Genomic DNA, 19,905 nt, shown 5'->3' on the forward strand with positions numbered 1-19,905 from the left:
GAGGAGCCCCCGGCCCGCCGGGCACTGGCCCTTTCCCGCCGCGCCGGCCTGGCCCGCGGCCGCCCCGCTCCCCCAGCCCGCCCTGCCGGCAGCGGGCGGGCGCTGCCTCCCCCTCGCGGGCGGCGGGCAGGGCGCGGCCGCGGCGCCTGTCAGGGGGAAAGCGGGGCGGGACGGAGGGGAGCGGGGAAGGCGCGGCCGCCCCCTCCGGCTCCGGGCAGCCCGAGATGTTTAACCGGGCCGTCAGCCGCCTCAGCAGGAAGCGCCCGCCGTCAGGTAAGGTGGGGGGGGAGTGGGAGTGCTCCCCTCCTCCCCACGCGTGCCCCTCGGCCGCCTGAGGAATGGCGGCGGGCAGGGGGAGGGCTGCGCGCCTCCTTCCACCGAGCAAAGCGCGGCCGAGCCCCCTCCCGCCGGCGGTGGGGGGGCCTGGCCGGGAGCGGGTCTGCTGAGGGGAGGCGCGGGGGGGCCGCAGCCGGCGGCGCTGGCTGCTCCAGGCCGGTTACCTGGGCCGCGCCGGCTCTCCGCTGCCCGTCTCCAGCTGGGCTAAGCGGGCTTAAGCTCCGCTGCGGGGCGGTTCGCCGCGCTGAGCACCGGTCCCTTCGCTTTCACATCGTGGCCGTGGCTCTGCCCGGGCTGGTGGCAGCGGCGGGGGTGACCCGGGGGTGTGTGTGTGTGTCTGTCGCCCCAGCGCCGTGAGCGACCTCGGTGGGACAGAACCGCGGTTCTTCCCGCTCCAGCAGCTGCTGTTGCACGGAAGAGGGAACTGGATTCTGCTCGGGCTTATCCCTCATCAGCCAAATTTTAATTGCCTGTCGCTGTTAGCGGGAGCGAGACGAGAGCCCAGAGCGTCGGAGTGTGGTTCTTCAAGCTCTGAATTGCCTTTGAGGAGTTTGCCTTTGGAGGAAGTGTCCCAAACTGGGATGGAAGTTACCAATAATAAGTGTAGTAAATGTGGGAGTTCACGGTTCCTGCTGCAGACAGGCGGCGTGTCTGTGGTGTTACGGGGCATCTCGTGGCGCGGTATCCCTCATGCTGCAAGTCTGTCCATTGGAAGGGGCTGATGTACATCACTGCTAAAACAATTGGGGTAAAAGTTCTCAGAACCCTAGAAAATAATACTGCATTTTATAATGTGCAGTAAGAAGTTAGAGTCTTTCCAAGAAAAGCCAAATGCAGTCTTTGTCTAGAGTTCAGGGTTTTGTGTTGGGTTGGTTTTTTTTTTTTTTTTTTAAAGGATATATGTCTGGTGAACATTTCCAGAGATGCTGCAAAAGCGGAACGTCCCTTTAGTTTCCTTCCTTACAGTTAAAAGTGGAATCCAGTAGCCATCTGTTGTTAGAGACAGTCAAAAGAGGATGTTGAGGCTCATGCTTTGAACAACCAAAGCATGCGAAGGACAGCCCTTCTGTAGTGAAAAGGGCTAAAATTCAGCTGCTACTAGGAAAAAATTGTTGTGTGAGGATTCATCCGGTGGTGCTTGGATACATGGAAAGTAAGGGAATTTTCCCTTTTCAGCTGCCTATTTATGAAGTTTCCTACTGTTTCATAACCTTGGATTTATTAATTCCAGACTGGTGTTTGTTGCCGGATAGGGATTCTGGTGACTGGAGGAAAAGACAAGGTATTCAGAGTACTTTTAAAGTAATAATAAAAATTTGTGGCTTTATGGTCCAGGTGAAAAAGGGGAAAATGCAGGCGGTATTATCAGAAGTCCTTCAAGAAGGAATTGAGAGGGCTTTTCTTAAGGTTGTATATTTTAATATAAAATAAGGAATATGCTATTTACGTGGTGCTTTTGTTGTATCTACTGCTTGTGTGCTGGCTGTTTCTTGTTCAGGAGTTTGCAAAAGGTGTGGGGGGGTAAGAGGCAGTTAGAATAGGCATTGAGGTAAGGGATGCATCCAGCGGGATTCCATGAAGTGCGTGAGTCTGCTCTGTTTGATACGGCGCCATGCAGGCCCCTGTATCGACAGTTTGAGAATGACAGCAGCTCGGGAAACCCTTGTAGTCCATAGCCCTTCTGGAAGGCAGACCAGTTAGCGCATCTAGCTCAATTAGCTGGATCTGAATATCTCTAAAAGTTTGATGGATTTCCATGTTTTCTTGTGGTTCTGGAAAGCCAGGGCCAGAACCATGAGTTTTGACCTGCAAAGTTGTATGTTTGGATGTTATTGACACTTCCTGTGGCTTCAGTCTAAGTTCTTGTTTGGAGAATGCAGATATTTGCCATTTTTTGATGCCACACTTCAACTGATAATTAGCGTTATTAGTGCTGCACTTAACCGTTATATCTATCGCTTACAAAGAGCCTTTATCCGCGCTCTGATGTGGCGGTACTGTTGTGTGATAGGGGAAAGCAGCTTCTATAAGAAGCTTCTCAAAAATAATGCTCTGGCTAATGTAATGGCCTATTTGTTGGCTTAGTATAGGGTTCTTCTCTAAAATAATGGTGCTATTAAAATAAGCACTTAGTCATTTGCTGCGTTAGTAGAAGCAGCTGGCCACTGCGTGTCATGCAAGCAGTTGTGTTACGGCTGTACACTCAGTGGAAAGTTTGCTTCAGCAGAGACTCTGCAACTGTGCTCCGCTTTGTTGGCTTTCTCTGCCTCTTGGTTTCTAACCCCTCTCAAAGACAGCAAGCACACCCCTGCGACACTAGGAAATGTAGTTAGCGTATTTATAGTCTGTCATACGTTCTCTGTGTTCCTTTTACAGAAATATTGGTGGAATAACTGCCATTTTGTAATACTGGTTTTGATGCACAAAATTATCTCCTGGTTTTCAGGAAGGCAGACATTTGCTGTTACTCATTTAAATGATCATACTAAAGTATACATTCGGGTTGTTAAACATTGGTATCATGCTTGTTATTTCCAAGCGTCTATTATATAACTTTGTCACTAGATGATTTTAACAGGAGAAAGTTATCTTTATAAATACCTAACAGAGATAAATAGGTTTCAGGAGGGTCATTCACATAATTACATTTATTGCAGTATTGCCTTCTAAAATAAATTGTTTCAGACTTTCATTAAATTGTACTTCAATGGAAGTATTGTTTTTAAGGCAATTTATTAAGGTGCTATGGGATATGGATTTGGGAATTAGCTTCTTGAATCATTGGTAGGGTAAACCTCTTTCCTATCTTTTAAGCTCTTAAAAAAATTCCAGAAATCGCACATCAAATCTTCTAAGTGGAACCAGCATGTGGAGTGGGGAGTTATGATCCTAATTGGGGGGCTGTCACTTCTGTATTAGAAAAAATGTTTGTGATGGTGTTTTTAATGGAGTATAACAAAAATACCCAGCAGTTTTAATATCCTTGTAAAATTTCAGGGTGTTTCCTACTGTCATGTGTAGCCTATGCACGCTTGTGCTGAGGGGGAACGTTAATGTTTTGCAAAGGTTGCAAAGGAACACTGAACATGGGGATTAATGGTCCACAGCTCGGAGGGAGAGAGCTTGATCAGTGCCATGCCCAGCACACAGAACCCTCCAGAGCTGTTGGCACGTTCCCTGGCATGGCTTTAGCCCCTGCCAGCCGTGTTGCCGCCAGCACAGCTGGCAGGGTGGTACCAGCCAGGGCCATGTCCCAAGCAGGCTGTTTGGATGCAGTTACTGTGTTTTTTGGGGGACTGCTCAGGACAAGAGGTGTGCTGCACTATCTGATGGCAGGATCCAGGAGCATTCTCTGGCCTCTTGTGTTTATTATGTACAAGCGGTCCGAGGGTCTGCCTCCATCGGGACACTACAGCTGGTGTGCACTGATGCTGGGAGCTGTATTCTGGGCTGAGCCGGGATTGTGGCTGCTGGTGGCATCCGTGCTGGCTCGGCAGAGCTGCCCGGCACCTGTGCCATCCCATAGCCTCTGCTCTGGGCAATTCCCAGCTTGAGTGAGTGAGGCAAGGGGTAAACGAAAGGGTGGCATCGTACAGGCAACGGCTGGGCAAGCCTCATCTCAGTGCCACAGTACTTTTTGGGTTGCGGGGAGCTGGTTAAGTGGGGAAACGGAGTAACAGAGTCTTGTACAAGGCTCAGCAGAGTGGACATTAGGAAGAAGTTCTGTAGGTCCTCCCTTCAAAACCAAATTTTTCCCTATTAAGGCTGTAGGAGGAGAAGGTAGGGAGAAAGGGAGCAGGATCATAAGAGAGCACAGGGTTTGGAGGGTAACAAGGAGAAGCGGGGGGAACGTAAATGGTGGATGGGGTTGGTTTGTGCTGGGTGGGCTGGAAGTGGGAGGAAGCTGGGGAGAACGGTGATCAGGGAGGGCAGAGAATGGCCAGCAGTAAAATGAGAGACCAGTGAAAGCAGCAAGGGGAAGCAGATTGATGTGTCCTGAGTGCATGGAAGCACTTCTGTCCTTTGCTCACCAGAAATTTTTTGGTGTTTTCATGGCACTGGGTCTGCCCTGTATTGGCTCATTGAAATACATGCTTTTCAAAGTAATCATTAATGTCCACTTAAAATCTGGCTGGAAAAGAAACAGTAGAAATAAAGACTCACTCCCATACGTTCTGTGCTAAATCATATATTAAATAAGGGGATGGCCTGGTTCTTCAGGCTGTTAGCAGCTGTATACACAGAGCTGCCATTCTGCTTGCAGGTGAGAGTGATCATAAGAGATTCAAGCTCCTCAGAGGTGATTGTGTTTCGCTCTATTGTGCTTCGCTATTCCCACTTAAATCTCACAGATTTTACTAAGATTAGATGCTTAGATACTTTGAGTCAAGTTCCTAAAATAAATTTTGCAAGCGATAATCAAGAACCACATCCTTTCGCATGAGGGGAGGGGAAACTGAGGCACAGTTAACTCACTGTGCGCTTGTGTCATGTGTAAAGTCTGCAGTAGTGGTTTGGAGACAACCCCCAGGTTCTGACTCATGACCTTTAACTAGCAGATTGTGTTTCTCCTGCAGAGCTGTAGGTGTACTTGCTGCTTCGGAGACCAATCTGTCACAGTCCTTACCCAAATCGGTTATGATCTTGGATCCTGAAGGGTTTTGTGCAGGCATAGAGTCATGCATTCATTGTGAAGAAATTTCAGTTTTTGTGCTGTAACTGCCTGGGAGAGTGAGAGCAGGCAGCAAAGGAGAGACAGGACTTACACATGGAGAATGTACCCTGCAGTCACCATTTGCTCTGCTGTTTCAGATGTGTTCCTTTCCTTTACGTCTGTATTTACTTGGGTCATTTACTGGTAGATCTCAGTATTGGGCAATGGGTGTGGAATCCATGGCTCCAGAAAGTTTACCTCTTTTCCAGCTTTGTAATTTCTCCTGTATATAGAAAAGCCCACGTTCCTATCAAGTGAGGAGACGTTCATTCATTTAAAACAACGGTCTATCTTGCTGTTACAGAAACAAATAGATTCTACACAGGTCCCTACCAACCAAAACTCAGTAGGCTTTGCTGTCGTGCCAGTATTTTGTAGGGCTTTAACCTTAGCATTTATCATTCTAGCTACCAGCTGAAAAGGGCATCTGATAGTATAGCTCTGCATAGATAGTTTTGAGATACTTGCTGAGGTTTAGTTTCATGGTGGAGGAAGGGTTTTTTAACAGAGTTTCAGCAGAAGTTACTAACATCCATATTTCCAATAAGTTGGTAGGGAGAAAAGAAGGGGTTATAAAAATAAATAGAAGCTGTATTCATTACAGTAAGAGTTTTGTGCACCTTTCCGATGTGTAGTGACCTGAAGTGGAGCTCTTGGCCTGACTTCTCATGGCCTGCAACTCCTGCTGTCTTCCCTGGGCGTTCCGTGGGTTAGAGGAAAGGAGGCCAAGTGCTTTGTGTCTGTTTTAGTTTTTCACATCAGCAGTAAAATTCCCGGAGTCTTCCCAAGTAACAGGATTTCTGATGGGTACCTAGCAATCAATTTTTGTGGCATCACCAGCCTTGGATGTAAAGTACTTGTCCCTGGGATAGAAAAATTCAGAAATGTATAGCATCTGTCCTATCTGTGAGAAGGCTGACTGGCAGGTAAGATGTAGGCACAGTCCAGTACACCTTATAAAAGCAGAATTTCAGTGGACTCGAAAACAAACAAGCAAACAGAACAAACACCCAAATACCACTTGCCCAAAAGCAGGTTGACTCAGCTGGAATGAGGCTCTTCTGCCAGCTGTCTTTTCTCCTGTTAGACAGGGTTAACATATTGGACTTGTTCTCCTGCTAAACAAAGCATTATTTTTCTTTCTCTCTTTGCCTTTTCCTGACCAGGATTTGCTTTATAGATGCCAGTGTTGTTGACAGTGCCAGAACAAAAGGCAAGTGGTCCTTTTACTACACAGGCTGCGGTCATTGTGTTCCACATGCAAAAGGTGCTTGAACTCCTATAAAAGAGTGACAGTGCTGACTTACATGCTCATGAATTATCTAACTGCAAGGCATTTTTGCCTCCTTACAGGCAAAGCAGAATTTAAAAATGCGTGTGTGTTTATTTTCAGTTTTATGGTGTTTCCTTTAAAGAGAGCAGCTGTAATCCAAGGGTGCAGAGGGTAATGGGGAAGAAATGCATGTGACATTAATTGCTTCTAACGAAGATGGCATTGCTTTCAATTTTTTCCAGAGATAAATGACAGCGAGGGTCACCCAAGCAGCAGCCACCAAACCTTGAAAGGAACCTCAAAATGGGCTACATCACTGGAGAACCTCCTCGAAGATCCAGAAGGAGTGAAACGATTTAGGGTTGCTATATTAACTATGAATATTTATGTAAACTGAAATTAGGATTTAAAGCTGAATGAGTCTCATCATAAATGATGCAGCTATGCCAGTGCTGTAAGCACATAGGTGTGCATCCTTCTAGATACATTCCCTGAGCAGAGGTGGCAGAGTTGGAGCTGTGGCATTTGCTGAGCTTCTGAGGTAGTGCCTTTTGGCCACTGCCGCTGCAGCCTGTTCTCGTCAGGCACATGGAAGACTTTTGGTTTTTATCTTTCTAATCGGATCTATCAGCTGTTGCAAGGATTAACAAGTTACTGTTGGATAAACTACAGTCCTTGAGCCGCTGATCTCTCTTGCCAAGCATTATTTATCACTGAGGGCTGATCCTATGCTCTATATTCTCATATGTTGCCCTTACTTAAGCAACGAGTTACCGCTAACAGCTCCTGAGCCTGGTAACTCTGTGTGGCTCTTATTCTGTGTTGCAGCAGCTGTACTGAAAATAATTCCCTTTAAGTTTACTACAAAGTGTGGGCTTGTGCAGCTCAAAATGCAGGCTTGACGCTTAATTAGGTGTGAGGGTGGTGAGTTGGTTTTTCAAGGCCTTCTTGGCATATTAGCTATAGGAATAGGAACTACCTGCTTGAGTGTGGTTTTGCCATACCAACCACTGATAAAATGCACCGGGGTAAAAATGGTTTCCTGACAGACTGGTTTGAAAAATGATGTAAACCAGAAGTACAAAACATTGTGATTCAGAATTGTTAAAAAAAAAAAAAAGTAATCTTGGTGCTATTTAATTCTTGGTGTTACTTAACCTCTAACACTTGAAAGTGAAAACTGATGATCTCAGAGCTATAAATATTTAAGTTATTATTTTTTATAAAGAAATTAAATGTACATTTTTTCCCCATTTTAAAACGTGCCTCACTTATGGAGGAATGTACTTTGTTTAAACACTGTCTAGAGAATGCAAATACATCTTCTGCTTTAGTTTACTTAAGTGAATTTATTGCCACTGATGATCATGTTTAGAAACACTTGTAGAGATTTTACTCATTAAAAAATCAGAAAGATACTAGATGAGAATCTCAAGTGATCTATGGCTCTCATTAAAATAGTTCATTATGCTCACCTGCTAATGAATTCATATATTTTTGGATTTCCCTTTGAGGAGTGACTGTAAAATTGCTCGGGTTATTTAAGAGAGACTGAAGAAATTCTCTGGTTAGTTACTGATATGCTCTGAGATTAAAAGTAGCTCATCATTCTCCTGGAATGTGGTTTCAAAGTGCTGAATATATACGATTTGTTCATTTGTGTCTTGGTAGTGTGCAGATGCACTAATGCAGTGGCTCTGTTATACTGTATTACATAAACTCATACCATGTTAAGGCGAGCCGTAGGCGGCTTCTAGTTTTAATAGCTATAGTAGGAAGAGAGAAAAACAATTGAGAAATTGGATCCTAATGTTTGTTTGTTTGTTTGCTTTTCTTTTCCCTAGGAATTTTTAAAGAAAGAATTTAGTGAAGAAAACGTTTTGTTCTGGCTAGCATGTGAAGAATTTAAGAAAACACAGGGAAAAAAACAGGTATGTTTCCTAAATAAGTTTTACTTGTCAACAAAGTTTCTGTAGCAGAACTGGAGCTATAACGTTTCTGTTGCATAACGTGCTCCATGTGAGTGCAAATAAATATATTGGAAGGATTGCACTGAAATCAGGGTGGTGGAATTGTTTGGAAACAAAGCTGGTTCTAGTTCAAAACAAAACAAAATGCTGAAATTGTCAGGTTTCCCATGTTTTGAAAACTCTGAATGTTTTGTTGTTGCTTGGGAGCAGCAAAAGGTTTAATTCAGTGATGTTGCGTCATCTTACTTGAAAATATAAAGACATTTCATTCAGGATTTTTTTGAAGCATAGCAGCTATTGCATGAAAATATACACCATTATAATATTTTAGTGGAACATAAAAATAACAAACAGTGCAAACAAAAGGTTTTACAATACCACAATGAATAGTTTTGCCTTATCAAATTACAAGTTACAAAGCAAAAGAAATTGAGGGTCCATTTAGACTTTTTTGTTTTACTTAATCAAATTGATATATACCTGCAGAGCACTTGCATTTTCATGAGAGCTATATTTTTCTAGTAGAAAATATTCTTTTGGAAATTTTTCAACCAGCCACCTCCAGTAGGTGTTTTCCACTGCTTGGATCTTGGTCTACATTTAAATCTGCCAGGCACACAGGATCCACTTTCACATTTAGGCTTTGAAGCCTATAGAGTCAGACCTAAAATAAGTACTGTGTTTTGTTTGCTTGTTTCTGAAAAAGCTTTGTGGTTTTCTTTTTTTTGGAGGGGGGCGGGGGGAATTCCAAATTTATTTCATCTTTGAGAGGAGGATTCTGTGAGCATGAAATAAAGTAGTTTCAAAACTCCAGCTGAGCATCACTGTCCTTGAGAGTCAGGTTCCTAAATCCCATAAGCCCTTCTTTTGAAATCCTGCCTTTATGCTTTTCACATGTGTGCAGCTCTTGTTGCCAAAGGGAGCATTTTAGAAAACAAAGAGTGCAGCGGTACAACGCCTTTTGCATTCTTCTGGCCAGAGTAAGGAGAGTACTGTGAGGAAGTGAGGCTGGGAAAATACCACTTAAACCTGCTTCAAATGGGACCATACATGCTTTGAGTAGCATCAGAAATGTCAGAGATTAGGAATCAGGTGGGGGAACTGGGCTACTAGGGGTGTTATGAAGTGCAGGTGTAAGAGAGCTGTGTCCAGACTGTGGGATTCCTCTCTTAAGGTCAATTAAATCTTGTCAGCTGAAATTGTTTCCCAGCAGATTTTTAACAACAATAAAAAAAATCCCTGGATTTTGAACAAAATGTATTTTTTACAGGGAAGTCCACTTTCTGTAAATATTCTGTATTTTGCACTGAAAAAGCATTCCCCTCAAAACAGTTTGCTTGTTTCCGTTGGGAATATTTTTGGTATTGATAAATCCATCAAAAATACAAAAATAATAATTTTTGCAAGAAGAGAAAAATGTCCAATTTGACTGCACGCTTTGTAACATTAACATTTAGCTCTGTTTCAGCTTTGTGTCTGCTTCCCTCCTTCATTAAGGTCCATGCCATGCAGATAGTCTTCAGAGGAGAACAACTAATCATGCTATTTTCCTGTAAGATGCAAGGCCTAAAGACAAATAAAGTAAATGAAATGGGAGAAAAGAGGGAACTGTGCTAGATGCCACTATGATGGCAGCAGTGTCGGTAGCTGGAGTGAGGCTGGGAGTTCTCCTCTCCCCTTGCCTGTAAGGGAATGTTCCAACTGCGGCCTGGCTGGGTTGCTCCGGAATCACCTTCTGTCTGGGTGAGTGCAGTACCATCAGTCCCACTGACCCGGCTCTGCTTTGGCACAAGGTGCAGATCTCATTATTGTCAGTCTGTGACAAAGCATTTCCTCTCTTTTGTCCCCAAATGTCCATACAGCATCTTGGCTGGTATGTTCGATATGCTGGGCTGGGAGTCTGAGGATTCTGGCTCTCTCTTCCTAATCCATTAAAATCATTTACTTTCTGAGCTGGTGAAGTAGACGTCAGCATCACAGTCCAGCACCAAATGGGAAGAACCCTTTGCTTTGTACAGGGCAGATGTTTTTTCTTTGTACATCGTACAGTGTCTGTGCTAAGAGGTATGTAGCTTTTCCTTGATACCCCTTAGACAGGTATCAAACTGCATTTACAAATGGAAATGGAAGTGGGAAATCCTTCCGTAAGGTCCCTCGTTTTGCAATGGGATATTTTCCTCTTGCTAAATAATTTCTATCTTTTAAGCTATTTCAGGATTGCGCATGCTAGTGCAGGAAATGGTAAACTGATGTATAGAGATAGTAATTTAATGAATTCTTGAATGAATTGCCAAATCAATGGACAGAGACATAACTGGGTCCCATTTAGCTTAGTTATTCAGTACCAATCATTACACAGTATGGTCAGTCTGGAGTCTGGTACCGCCAAAGCTACTACAGCTGGCTAGAATAAATGTGCTTTAGAATGACACAGACTTACGGTAATTTTTTATAGCTACTGCTTATGGATGGCTTTGTTTAGATAGTTTACAAAGCTAGAAAAACCACTAAAAATAGAAATCTTTCCAGTGTTTATGATAGCATGAAGCACGAATTTGTCTTCACAAAGTGACTCTTGCAGAAATCACTTTGTATCTAAAGCAACTTTTTACTTATTTTGTAACCTGCTTCTCATTAAAACTGGTTTACCACAGAAACTAGCTCATAGACACTTAGACTTTTGGTCAGATGAAGCTGATTTCAATTTAACCCAGATCAAGTGGGATTTTTTTACCCTGGTTTTAAAGTATAAGATAAACTTTTCATTACTTGGCATGAGAGTGTTGGTGTGGGTTTTTTTTCTTGGTCTGTTTAAACTTGCACAAAGGTCACCACCTGGTCAGTGGGTTAAGTATCCATGGTGCCTAGTGTTATTGTCATCCCTTCACTGTCAGCCTGGAGCGGCATTTGGGTTCGTATAGGCTGTGATACCATTAGGGTGATTGGCCCAGTAAATGTGCTGTCCTTCCCTCATGTCCTTTCTGGTCTTCACAGGTAGATGCAGGCCCACCCTGCTTCTGCTTTCTGTTGGTTGCAAACTGTCTGTGTTAGTGCCGCTCTAAGAAAATATCCTGGGCCTTTCCTCAAAGCTTATTAAATTTGGTTCAGTCATTACCCTAACCACAGTCACGTGGGCTCAGCCTAGAAGCTGATATATCAAGCCAGCACAGGCAGATCTCGCAAGATGCTGTGCAGATACATCTTCTCTGTCCCCTTCCTCTTGAATATGAACCACCACGCAGCCAGGATTGCTGGATCCAGAGGGAGCGCTGGCAAGAAGCACAACCGTTGTGTTGGGTCGCGATTGGTGATGGGAGTGCTTAGTCAGGAGAAGGCAGAAATGGAGTTCAGACCAGACTGCTCCACGAGTTTGTGTTTGTTTTCCTGTTTGGGTGAACTAATAAAAAATGCATGCATGTTTCAGGGAGCAGGGGAGATTTCCAGCATCTGCAGAGCTAGAGAGCAAGTAGACTATGTTACTGGTCTAGGAAAGTTTAGATGGACTGGATTCAGCCTGTGTTCATGCAGCACAAACTCCTTCCCTCAGCTCAGACACGTTTCTGTATTGTTTTTTTTTTTAAAAAGGATGTTCTTTCTTTATCATTCCTTTAAAATTGAAGTTAAAATAGAAATACAATTTTTAGTGAAGATTGAGGAAAGACTTAGGTCAAGTCCTCTTGTAGCAGCGAGCTCTGCTGCTACCCACGTGGTCCTCATCTTAAGGCACATATATAATTATTAAAATGGGAGTGGTGGGGTTAAGTGAATGAAATTTAACTTTAAGTATTTTATTGGAGTTAGTCATATGCTGTTGTGTTTGTGACTGTTAATGAAATAAGTCCACTGTGCTACTTCCTAAGGTTTAAATGTTTCTTCTCTTGCAGCTGAGCTTTAAAAATAAATCACAGATTGTTATAAATGCTTCAAACAACAGCAACTCTTTTCAGCTATTGCTAAAACCCACCAAAATACCCATGTTGAGAAGTTTTGTAGAGAACAATTTCAGAACAAAGTATACCTATTCAAGAGTTTCTTCTGCCACTTCCCATGTGGAATGTGGCAATGGTTAAGCAGGACTGGGTAATGCTGCACAGCTGCTAAATGCTGGAGCCTGTTCTGATGAGCATCTGGGACTTCCATTCACCTCATTTGGGAGCCACACATGCTCGAGAGCTGAATTTGACCTTAGAAAAGGAAGTGGGAAAGAATATTGTATCCACTTGAAATAGTGAGGGGGATTTCTGTAGACAGAACTTCATACTCCAAATGGGAATTTGGCACGCATGCTGGGGCAAGCACACAGATGTAAGTGAAAAGTGCCAGAAATCCTTTAATAACCACCTGTGAACAAGATCCCAGTTTAAATGTTGTTTAAATTCCAGAGTAGAGTCCCCTGTGCTGAGGCATTAGTTTCAGGCTGACACAGAACAAAGAATGCCACCCACTGAACAGGGAACATCGCTGTCTCCTCCGCTTGAACCTGGTTCTCCCTGAATATTATTTGCGGGTTGTATAAACATAGTGGCAGCTATAACTGTACTTTATTTAAAAAAACAAAAAACCAACAAACTGTAGTTAAACTGATGCTGTGCTGCTGAAGCATAGATGTAGCATAACAGTTGTTCTATGTGCAGCAGAACCTGTAATGTTTAGCTGTGTGTTTCCATATTTCCCCATTACTATAAAGTCAGGTCCCCTGCATCTCTCCCTACCACAGTACTTTCACTTCCTTTCTTTGTCATTCTTCCCCGCAAAATCCAGAGATCCTCCTCATTTCACCAACCTCCCACACAATTGTCTTGCTCCCCCCCCATGTTCTTTAAACTTCCTCACAGTACTTCTAGTTTCATGTTTCCCCTCAAGCCGCCTTCTCTTTCTCTGCAGTGCCCAGCTTGCTCCTGTGTTCCTTGGGCAAGCAGCACCTTGTGTTGTGGCTGATGCGGAGCTATGTGTGCATCGATTAGCCAGCCGCTAAGTACGTGCTGGCTGCTCAAGTAGAGTAGATAACTTTTGAACATATACTGCAGCTTTTCCCTCAGTGCCAGCGCTGCTTTCTCTCTCCCTTTCCTTTCTCTCACCACTCTTTTCCATTGAATCAGTGGGAGGGTAATTATTTCTCAGTCCTTTGCCCCTCTCTTAAATATGGTTGAAATTGGACAGCAGGTTCAAAAGTTTTTTAGGTAGGACTGACAGACAGTACAGTCACGCTTGGTCATGTGGTAATAGCTGAAGGTACCTTTACTGTGTCTGCATTAGGGTGTTAACTTTACCAATTAAAGCATTCACACCTCTGATCGATTGGATTAATTGCTCATTTAGAACAGACATGGCTGACCGAATCCTCCCTGATCTGTGAAATTGAAAAGATTGGACATTATTATAAAACACTTCATTGTGACCTAGTGCCACTGGCACATGATGTTTTATCCGCCAGATGAACACTCTGTATTAAAAAGGAATACTCCTGGAAAATATGTCCCCTTCAGCAGTGAGAGTTAACTCTTTCGGCCTTGTGAATTGTCAAACACGTGTAGCTTTTCTCCTAATTATGCCCAAATGTTGATTCTCAGCTGTAAAACATGAAAGAAACTCTGTGAGGCCTTCATGGGCAAGAGTTTAAGTGCTTCCTTCTTCGAGCCCTACTCCCATCAAAGACGCAGCCCCTTAGTTGGTGCTGGTCTGGAGATGCGGTTGCTCATTAGATGTGCGATGGGGAACATGGACAAGTGCCCGTGGCTCGTGACCGTACAGCGCCTGCTGCTGCGTGGGCCTTGTTTTCAGCGTGCGCAATTCAGATTGCAGCAGGGGAGCTTGCCTCTTGCCTGGCTTGGCTCTCTTCTCCCCCACTGGCTTTCTCTTATCCGATCTTCTGGTCAAGGGGGAGCTTGCATTGAATTTCAGAGGATTGTGGTCACTTGTTTACTGCTTTGAAGCTTAAAGATGCTGGGGAGGGTCAAAATGTTATCGCTGTTACTGATTTATCAGGAGAAGACCCCTGAAACAGGATTGCTGAAATCGGAGCAAACACTAAAAAACTGCTTTGTGCAGGTCACACCTACCCTTATTTATCAGCTTTCAGAGACTCTTGAGAGTCTTATCTTTACCATTAGCCAAAAAAAATAGTTGTTGGGTTTTTTTTAATCATGTAGCCAGTGTTGCACACGAGCTGCCCTGAGGTAAAAACCTAGTTATGACAAAGCGTGTAGTATGACAAGGTTATCTGTCAGCAGCACTACCTTTGCTTAGTTTTGCCTTGCAGTAAGGGTCATTTTCCACAGTGCTTTTTTCCTCTGGGTTCCTTGCGCATGCTGGTTATCTGTTAGTAAAAACAGTCTTCTAAATAGTGAAGACAAGGCCTAGTTGATGATGCTGAGCAGTTTTATACTGGATTCTCAGACTCAAACATCACAACCCGCTGTTTAACCTAAGTGCCGAATGCGGGTGGCTTCCACTAATGTCAGTGCCACTGGCCTGCAGAGATGTTTTTCCTCCAGTACAAATGAATATACACAAATAAGGTAATCTATGTATATTTGGTTTATTTCTTGTTTTCTTTTGTAATTCAGACTATGTTTTGGTTTTAAGATGTGAACCTCAAGAAGTGACCCAGAGCAGTCTCCAATGAAACATTAACAAATACAGGGAATATTCCCACAGCAAATAATTCTGTAAATAAATATGTCCTTTTGCAGATGCAAGAAAAAGCTAAAGAAATTTACATGACTTTCCTGTCCAGTAAAGCTTCCTCCCAAGTCAATGTCGAAGGGCAGTCCCGTTTGAATGAGACCATTTTGGAGACACCTCACCCTCTAATGTTTCAGAAGCTCCAGGACCAGGTAAAGTTTTTTGTTTTTTTTTTTTTTCAAGAACAGACTTTCTTTAGTTTTTGTCTGCTTTTAATGGGCTCTGCTTTCTAACCCCAAGCTAGTGTAGGGAAGCTGGGAATTTGCCTACTGCTCCCCTTGACATGGATTGAATAGGTAAGGCACAGAACTGGGCTGCTTCCACATTGGCGATGTTACTGCACCTGCTCTGAGGGTGGATGTACCATACCCCAGGTTCTTGGCCCTGTCTAACTAGGGCCGTTTAGTTAAGTGACTCCACACAACCATGCAAATTCCAGTTCAGGACTTTCCTGGAAAATTGGATAAAGTTTTCTCCTGGGTTCCTCTGCCGGTAGCTTGAGAATCACCCAGCTTGACTGACTTTGTGCCTATGTTTTCCTGTGTATTCACTTGTGCTGAGTCATTGCTGATGTTTGTTTCCGTAGTTGCCACTGGTTTCCTTGAGAGCTCAAGATTCTTCACTTTGCTTTGTTTTGGTATTTATATAGATATGAATATAATGCCATTTCCTGAAAAGCCTCCTCTTCTGTAACATGCAGAACTTAGAAGAAGAGTTGGTGTCTGCTTTGCGTTTTCCTATAGATCTTGGGAGGTCTGGTAGAAATTAGGTGACATTTTGCACACATGTCTTTTGGTGGTAAATTTTCTTGATATTTAGCTTATTTTAAAACATAAGTTGTGAAGTGAGTCATTCTTATCTGCAGCTTTCCAGCACTTGCAGTCTGTACTATTTTTTAATTTCTGTACAATACTCAGAGCTACCTGTATTTTCCATTTGGCTCTTTTCTTGTACAGAGAAACAGCACGCAGATTTAAATAGTGTTTTCAACCCATTTCACATTGGGTACTGAATACGTTAGTTGGGCACTGGCTGGGTCAATTGAAGTGGTCTAAGGAGCAAAGGCTCTGCTGTCTTCCAAGCAGATTCCAAGTCATTAGCAGTGGAAATGTCTGAAACTCAACGTGAAGAAGGAAAGTTTTTCATGGATGTGCTTCTGACTTGGGGGAAAGGAAAGAAAATGTTCTGGTAAATCTAAGCACTGCAGTTCAGGGTGAGAGCAAAGCTGGTGAGATTATTGGAGTTACAGCCTTCTGCAGTTTTACAGATGAGCACGCACGTGAACAGTAGTACCTGAACTGGAAATGTGCTAGACCAGTGGTAGAGGAATCCCACTAGTGCGGGAAGGAAGTCTCTGAACTTTTAAAACCAAATGCAGAGCATTTATGGGTTGGTGCAGGTTTCCACTGCTTGAAGCTTCTGTTTATTGCTGTTAGATAATAGTTCAGGAAGAGTTATGGTCTTCTCTAGTTTTCAATCCTTATAAAGTTATGAACGTGGTATAATTTGTTCTCTAAAGAACTCTCTTACCTTCTGCTGGCACTGTGTGTCTGAAGCATAAAAAGGCAGAGCCTGAAAGCCACAGTCTGGTCTACAATGTTGCTGGTAACTAGCACTTCAGTTCTCCAGAGACTTACTGATTTAAATGGGGCTACTTGTGGGGTGTGGTTCTGTGCTCATGGGATGCCCTTAAACAAATAGCTTGGAGGCAGTTGTTCCTGCAGCATGGTGTTGGGGTGGTTCACAGAAATCTGTAGATTTCAAAATACTTATGGGGTAAATGTTCCTGATCCATGGAGGCAATGAGGGGAGGGAAAAAGAGAATTCTGCTTCTGCACATGATTATAAAATCTGTCTATTCTGTGCATTTGGCTGACCAGACTCCAGAACGTTTTGATTTTAGAGTGCTCTTTCTCTCTGGGTCATGCTTTAAATGATACCAGGAACAAGAGGGGTCTAATTTCTTGACACTGACTTATGACGTTTTAACAGGTGATGTCTTCCTTACAGTTTTTTTTTTCCCCTTGAGCTAGTTGGATAAATTAGTTGTATTGTTGTTAGCCAATGCCAGGAGGTGTAATTTGACTTTGCATGACTGCATTGATTTGGCTCTACATTGAGAGAGTATTTGGGGATTTTTAATTTTCTAACACATCGCTTATAAAGCAAGATTTCCACTGTTTTAAACATTAACTTGAATCTTTAAATATGTAAACAAACAGTGGTTTGTAAAAAGCTTAATCTAATTTATTTGCAAGGGGAATATTTCAGCAAACGCACAGGCAAGAACAGTCAAGTTTTGTGTGTTTGTCTTTGTCTGTCCAGGTTCCTTGAGGATGTGAAATGAAAAAGCGGTTTGAGATTATTGTTTTTTTTCCTCCTAACAAACGGTCTTATTAGCCAGCTATACTATCAGTTAGAAATGAGGCCTGTAAAGGTAAAGCTCCAGTTATCTACACATGGATTATCCATGCATGCAGGTCAGAATCCAGAAATTCCTCTTGGAAATTTAGTTACCCTGAGTACCATAAAATGTAATCAGTCATGAAGCATGACTCAGAGAGGCTCCACCAGTGAAATAATAGGCAGAGGGTCATGTAGGCTTTGGTTTTGCCTCAATTATAGTTTTGAGGTTTACTTTCTTCTTTCCCCTCTGTTTCAAGATGAAGCAAAATATAGTCCTGACCATGATACCTGAACAGATTCCAGGCTCCTTTTGTTTTCAGAAAACACCAGATGAGTTCTAGTTTTTTGTCTGAGTGTAAATAGAAGAGAAAGCAGTTGTGTTGAGGTACAAGCTTCAGCTCCAGCCCTGTGAGAGAAAAGCTGTACTCGGTGCTGACTCCCTGCTTCCATGCTGGCTGTGTCACTGGCTGTGGCAGTAAGGGCGCATCTTGGGCTAGTGAAAAGCCTGATGGTACGAGTTTAATCCATCACCAATTTTAAACCACGCTTTAACTGGCAAATTACATCGGTACCAGATCAGCTTTTTGTGTCAAGTACCTACAACATTACTGATCTGGCCTGAAACGTGTCTTGGCATTTGGTTGTGTAGTAATCTAAAAAGGGTAGGAGGATTGGCATAAGTTTAAGAAACATTGGTTAAACCAGTTGTTTCAGTCTAGATTCAGTTTGCAGTTTCAGTATTTCTGTAAAGTATTTAGAGGCTTTTCTTAATTATCCAGTGCTCTGCATGTATAATGAGCTATTCTAATGTTCAAGAGTAACTGCAGTCGGAAGGGTGCCTAAAAGGTACTTCTTTTTCTTGAGCACTGCTTCATCCCTCTGAATATCTTCTAGCTGCCCTGCCAGAAGGACACCCTCGCTAGGTTTTACTCCTGGTGGCTCTGCAGAGCTAAGGCTGCTGCGGGAGGGGACCAGGTAATGTCCTGGCTTGTCCCCCCTTGCAGTTATCTGATCATCAGCTGTGAAATCCTACCTAGTGACCATGGCATGCGACCTCCCGCTTTTCAGTATTAGGTTTTCAAAGCTGGCTATTGTGAAAACCATAACCCGATTCTTAAACTAATACGGGCATTATTGCAAAACAGTGACTGTGGAACCTACAATATTGTTTGCTACATGCAGCCCCTTTTGAGACTTTGAAGTGTATTTTAATGTCATGCTTTTTAGTAATGCTTTAGTACTAACAGAACAAAAATACATTAGAATTTATATCCTGTCCTTCTCATTTAAAATTTAGTTTTACTTAGGTCATTGTTTTTGTGTTTTTTCCTCCTCTTACCAGATATTCAGTCTCATGAAATATGACAGCTACAGCCGCTTCTTAAAGTCAGACATATTCTTAAACCATAAGAAGTCCGAGGAGCAAGAAGAGAATTCACCAGAGGCTCAGACTGCAGCTAAAAGAGCATCAAGAATTTACAACACATGATACAACAAATCTCTTTAGGAGAGGCAATACGATAACTAAATTACACTCAGGAACAATCTAGGTTTATAGCAGTTGCATTTAGGGCTTGAAAAGCTCAAAACCTTTTTAGGAGATACTTACCTTCTTAATTGCTTGAACGACTAATTGTTTTTGCATGATAGCTAGTAACCAAGCACCCATGGAAAAATTGTTTCTTTGCTAAAAGGCTGAGGTATTCCTCTATGGCATGAATTGCATTTCATATTTCACAGGTTAAAAGGCTTTCAATTTTTGTATTTTCTTTTGTGAGGCATTGTGATGATGAGAAATGGGAGATAGGGTGGTGGGTTTTTTTACTTTTGCATTGTAGTTTTTATTTGTGACTGACTTTTACATCCTGAATTGCTGGGAGAAGCTATTGAGGAGTACATTTCACATTATTTTTTGGGTGAGTCATTCATAGCAAACTTAATCATGAAAGGACAGCATCTTTCAGGGTTAAGCTCAATAGAAGTCAGTCGCTTCCTATGTCACTTTTTTCTTTCAAGGTGATACCTGTTCTGCTTTGCCTTTATTGTTGAATCAAAACACTTCTCTAGTCACGATTTTAATTTCTGTATTTCTTAAATTTCCCCCACTTTTGCAGTAGATAATCACCTTCTTCAGAGGATGGAATGACCTATATTCCCTTGGGAACAAAAGCTCTAAGATACGGGGAATCTCTGCAGAACTTTTAACAGCCCTTAAGAAACCTGACAGTTAATACCCCACTCTGGGCACACAGATTTCAGCAAAGCTTGACTGGGGCATGTCCTGCATGTCAGCATAACGTCAGTGTCTGATGCTGGTATTGGGAAACATCTGATCTCTTCTAGGTCTCCTGAGCAATCCTGCTCTGTACAGCAAGAATACTTTGGCAAAGGACCAACCAACAAAGTCTGGCTGTGTTTTGCTAAAATCCTTCTACGAAAATCACCCTGGCCTAATTCTGTTGCCCCCAGGGAAGGATTTCAGGGTTTCCTAATCATAAACTTTCGATAGCTGCAATGGAACA

General features: G+C 42.9%; 1 protein-coding gene across 1 annotated transcript; it reads left to right on the forward strand.

Moving 5' to 3' along the window:
* Positions 1 to 201: 201 nt before the first annotated feature.
* RGS10 (regulator of G protein signaling 10) lies at positions 202 to 18,872 on the forward strand (the record flags this gene model as incomplete). Its single annotated transcript, XM_082486598.1, has 5 exons — positions 202 to 273; positions 6,566 to 6,684; positions 8,168 to 8,254; positions 14,986 to 15,129; positions 18,726 to 18,872. The coding sequence occupies exons 1-5, from the start codon at positions 225 to 227 to the stop codon at positions 18,870 to 18,872; spliced, it is 546 nt and encodes a 181-aa protein (XP_082342724.1). The 5' UTR covers positions 202 to 224.
* Between the last annotated feature and the right edge of the window lie 1,033 nt (positions 18,873 to 19,905).

This window comes from Vanellus vanellus (genome assembly GCF_965231255.1).
Source record: "Vanellus vanellus genome assembly, chromosome: 7".
NCBI classification, from domain to species: domain Eukaryota; kingdom Metazoa; phylum Chordata; class Aves; order Charadriiformes; family Charadriidae; genus Vanellus; species Vanellus vanellus.